General features: G+C 30.8%; 1 protein-coding gene across 1 annotated transcript; it reads left to right on the top strand.

Annotated features, from left to right (window-relative positions):
• The first annotated feature begins 538 nt into the window (after positions 1 to 538).
• Positions 539 to 2,680, top strand: LOC140445414 (uncharacterized). The gene is made up of 3 exons (XM_072537420.1): positions 539 to 782; positions 1,251 to 1,479; positions 1,645 to 2,680. Exons 1-3 carry the CDS (start codon positions 661 to 663, stop codon positions 2,494 to 2,496), a joined length of 1,203 nt encoding a protein of 400 aa, XP_072393521.1. The 5' UTR covers positions 539 to 660; the 3' UTR covers positions 2,497 to 2,680.
• Positions 2,681 to 3,682: the final 1,002 nt, after the last annotated feature.

The raw sequence follows: 3,682 nt of genomic DNA, 5'->3' as shown, positions 1-3,682 counted from the left end.
AATATTATTTTCTTTAAACAATTTTATAAAACGCAAAAATTTAATCCTATTCTACGACCACGCGGCATCTACATATAAAAATATCTAAAGTTGCATTTATTGCCCCACTCTTTCATATTTTAGAAGCAAACCGCTCCTTAGTGGTACCACGTGCAACACGTGCGTTCCACTCGACCCATTTTTCTTTATCTATGACCCACTTTTTGCTAACATTCAAAAATATCAGTGAACAATTCTTCTATAAGCGTCTATATTCTTTGGTACAAGGTACAATGAGCAAAGAATATACATAGACGCTTATGTGCTTATAAGCGTCTATATTCTTTGCAAATTGCAATGAGAGACACTAACAGATTTGTACCATGATTAAACAGAGATAGAGAACTATTTCATTTGTCAAAACGTAACCACAGAATAAATAACAATTAACGGACAGACTCGAAATGATTAAAGGGGCTTTACGATACGGTTACGATTCGACACGAAGCCTATGCACAGAGTTGGTTGAATGCCGCAAGAAATGAGACCATGAGACCACCAACAACGAGACCACAAAAGAAACCGAATCAAAGCATCCCGAGAAACACATGTTAGGTTAGGTTATAAGAAATTTTCAGTTTTGAAATTTTTGAATTCATGCTTATTTAAAGCATAAAAAGTATGGTGGTGTTTACGTGCAATCACTGTGGGGAAAGTTTACGCAAACCTACAGTTGAAAAACATTATAATTTTTGCCGCTCTGCTAAAAATTTAACTTGTGTAGATTGTTTTAAGGACTTTAGGTTAGTTTTATGACAACATATTTTCAGGAATGATCCATAAGTAGTAAGATTCCTAACTCTATATTAGTTTATATCCCTCCGCAGTCTTAAACATGCATTTATTAATTAGTTTCCAAGTTAGTATTACAACAATAAGGGTTTGAGTTACAGGATGGATATACCTGCAGTTAGTTCTCCATTATTTCATCAGTTAAATGTTATTTTCCTGAATTTTTCAAAAATCTAAATCCCTGCTTATTTGAAATGAGTACGTTATTCGTTTTATTTTTATTATATTTTATTTCATTAATTTAATTATTAATTAATGACTTTGAATTTGAGAATGGTATCCTGTACTTTTTTCTGCCACAAAATGATACAACTAAACCGCTAACTCTCCTTTTTGATACTTTTATTTCATGTGGTACTAATAAGACACCCATAGATATTTTTTGTTTTGTAAAAAATAATTGATGTAGCAATTTTTAGAGGAGAAGAATATGTAACCCACACAAAATGCATAACAGAAGAGGAGAGGTATTCAAGAAAAGGATCTATACCCAATGGAATAGTAAAAAAAGGTGAATTAAAGCAAGAGTCATGGGTGGACATGATAAAATCAATTTTGGAGCAATCCAATTTAAAACCTTCCCACAGAAGCCTATTGAATACAATTTGCAACTACAGTAACATTCCTAGGAAAAAGCCTAAATTTATGGTAAGTTTTCTTTCTATTTGAATTTATTATTCATATTTTGATTATGTTGTCACTGACATGATTATTAGCTTGAGTCAGCCCTTATAAATCTTTCAGAAATATTTTTTATATTACTTCCTTCTCTTATAAACCTACATATTTGACATGTATATTTTCATGTTTCAGAACTTTATCAAGAGTTCCTCTGGAGGTCGTATAAATATGAGGGAAGTAGAAGAAGTATGGAATATCATAGAAAGTTATAAAGCTAAAAAAGCAACTAAACAGAATAACACTCAAGACGCTAAATCTAGTAAAGATATAAATCCAGAAAATGAAGTAACTAAAAGGAAGATATGTGAAGACATTGCTAATGAAGACAGTGAACATGAGGTGCCTAAAAAGAAAAAGAAAAAAGAAAAATTATCTAATAATACAGAAAATGGTGATTCTAATAAGAACATAGAAGATGGCGAGTCAAAAAAGAAAAAGAAGAAGGAAACCTCATTAGCTCATGTAGAAAATGGCGATTCTAATGCAAACACAGAACAAGAAGCAACAAAAAAGAAAAAGAAGAAAGAAACATCATTAACTCATGTAGAAAATGGTAACTCTAACGAGAACACAGAACATGAAGCAACAAAAAAGAAAAAGAAGAAAAAAACAACAATAACTCATGAAGTAGAAAATGGTGACTCTAATGAGAACACAGAACATGAAGGAGAAAAAAAGAAAAATAAGAAAAACAAATTATCAATTCAGGTGGAGAATGATAATACAGCACAAGAAAATTCACATGTTGAAGAAGAGACTGGGAATGAAAACTTCAACTACACCAATAAAATATTGAATATTTTAACAAAGAAAAGAACAATCACCTTACAAAAACTTCAGAAAAAGGTAATCAATGCATATCTTAAACATTCTGGGGAATCAGAAGCAAGCCCAAAGATTATAAAAAAATTCAATAAGAAATTAAAAAAGATTGCCAACATAGAAATTACAGATGATGAGGTTTCTTTGAAAGAAAATAGTTAATAAATAATTTTGTTACACATAAAACAATTAAAACTGCTGTTTTAATTGAAAACATGGATTTATTTTTTTAAATATCAATCTAATCTTAAGTATATTGACATTGAAATAATGTAAATAAATGATTTGAAAATTTAGAAAACTAGCTTTACATGTTTTGTAAACCGTAATAAATATATGAATAATATTGTTTTGATTCTTTAAAAATGTGATCCCCTTAATGTGTGGATGTGGCAACCTAAGACATATAAACAGTAAAGTGAGAAGTAAGCCTGTTGTAAGAACAAGACACACATATTTTCCTTTACTAAGGAAGTAATATGCACACTATGGATACAATTTTGGTATTAAGTGCATTTGCATCCGTTTCATTGATCCAAAGACCCAAAATTACCACCACTTCTTAAGCCTAGTACTTTCCATAGCTAAAAAGCATATACCCCATGGTTTTCGGAAGGAATACATTCCTAGCTGGATGGATAATCAGGTACTATATGAGAAGTTTGTAGACTCAGAAATACGTGACAGCTTACTGACATCTCCTTATTCACTCAGATTGAATAAATGAAAATCAACTGTAGAGAATAGAACCATCTGAATAAGAACACTATCAATCCAAAAAGAAAAACACTTCTTTGGGAGGATAAGAGTTTTAATAATGAGAGGCAAAAATTATAAAGTTAGTAATTTTCGTCAACATTATGAAACCAATCATCCTCAGTTCTAATCAGTATCCACCAAATTCCCAATTAAAATGGGAGAAACTTACTTCTTTAAAATCAAATTTAAATAAACTACAATCAATTTTGATGACCTTTAGCAATCAATCTAATAATGAGTCTGAAGTCAGTTTTGTTATTACCTGGAAAATTGCCCATGCAAAAGACCCATATGAAACGGGAGTGTTAAAAAAAATTAGGAGATGTACTTAAGTTTTAGATCCAGATAATGCAGCATTGCATAAAGTTGTTTCGTGAATCCCCATCTCCAGACACATAACTGAATGATGCATAACTACAATTAATACATATATTGAAAATAATTTAAAAAATGATTTGAAGAACTGTATTGCATTCAACTTAGCCCTTGACGAATCAACAGTTATCACAGATTTGGAGTAATAAGACTGTAACTCAAGAAGCTTCTCATTGAATGAGAAATAACTCTCAGTCAAATCAAAAAGGGGAAA

The sequence above is a fragment of the Diabrotica undecimpunctata genome, chromosome 7 (assembly GCF_040954645.1).
Source record: "Diabrotica undecimpunctata isolate CICGRU chromosome 7, icDiaUnde3, whole genome shotgun sequence".
NCBI classification, from domain to species: domain Eukaryota; kingdom Metazoa; phylum Arthropoda; class Insecta; order Coleoptera; family Chrysomelidae; genus Diabrotica; species Diabrotica undecimpunctata.
This window is presented reverse-complemented; position numbering and strand designations above follow the sequence as displayed.

What these genes read in the sequence shown, in the direction of transcription:
- LOC140445414 (XM_072537420.1), top strand. Translation starts at nt 661, where the DNA reads ATGGTGGTGTTTACGTGCAATCACTGTGGGGAAAGTTTACGCAAACCT. An exon ending in GATTGTTTTAAGGACTTTAG is followed by an intron (nt 783 to 1,250) that starts GTTAGTTTTATG and finishes AGCAATTTTTAG; the next exon opens with AGGAGAAGAATATGTAACCC. An exon ending in GGAAAAAGCCTAAATTTATG is followed by an intron (nt 1,480 to 1,644) that starts GTAAGTTTTCTT and finishes TTCATGTTTCAG; the next exon opens with AACTTTATCAAGAGTTCCTC.